Source organism: Seriola lalandi, unplaced genomic scaffold (assembly GCF_002814215.2).
Source record: "Seriola lalandi dorsalis isolate HSWRI2012SDOR001 ecotype SW California unplaced genomic scaffold, Sedor1 jcf7180002054917, whole genome shotgun sequence".
NCBI classification, from domain to species: Eukaryota; Metazoa; Chordata; class Actinopteri; order Carangiformes; family Carangidae; genus Seriola; species Seriola lalandi.
In genome coordinates, this window is record NW_019525469.1 from 454631 (window position 1) to 455159 (window position 529).

General features: G+C 37.2%; 1 protein-coding gene across 1 annotated transcript in view; it reads right to left on the bottom strand.

Moving 5' to 3' along the window:
- Positions 1-529, bottom strand: part of LOC147817683 (uncharacterized) — a 15367-nt gene that overhangs the window by 4431 nt on the left and 10407 nt on the right. The window contains exon 7 of the mRNA XM_087169857.1: positions 443-456. Within this exon, the coding sequence (XP_087025983.1) occupies positions 443-456 (14 nt within the window). The remainder of the gene's footprint in view (positions 1-442; positions 457-529) is intronic.

Sequence of the window (529 nt, forward strand, 5' to 3'; positions counted from 1 at the left end):
TTTAAAAGTTGGTCAAGGACATATACTTAATATCATATTTGAAGCTAATGACAAGATGTTGATTCCAGCTAGCATGGATAGGGCTGTATGACGATGTGAACAGCTGGAGGTGGTCGCTGTCAGACAGAAGTTTGGGGGAGTACAGAAATTGGGCCCCTAAAGAACCAAACAATAAAAACAGTGGAGAAAACTGTGGACGGATGTATAATAATGGAATGTGGAATGATGACAGCTGTGAAGAAAATTTTACGGCGGTCTGCATTGATGTCAGAGGTGAGAATTTTACCTGATAAAATTACATCATACAACAAAGCAGTTTAGTTTATTTACCTCTCTTCCTTTCTGCTTGTTTTTGCCTCCATGTTTTCCTTACATTTCAATCAATTCAAACTTTATTTGTACTGCATCTTTTCATGGGTTGGTGCAATTCAAACTGCTTTACAGATGACCAGAAATCTGACAGCAGAAATGATAAAGGTTCCATATTTTACATTCGTCCAGTTTTGTAATCAAAAAAGACATGGAAGTC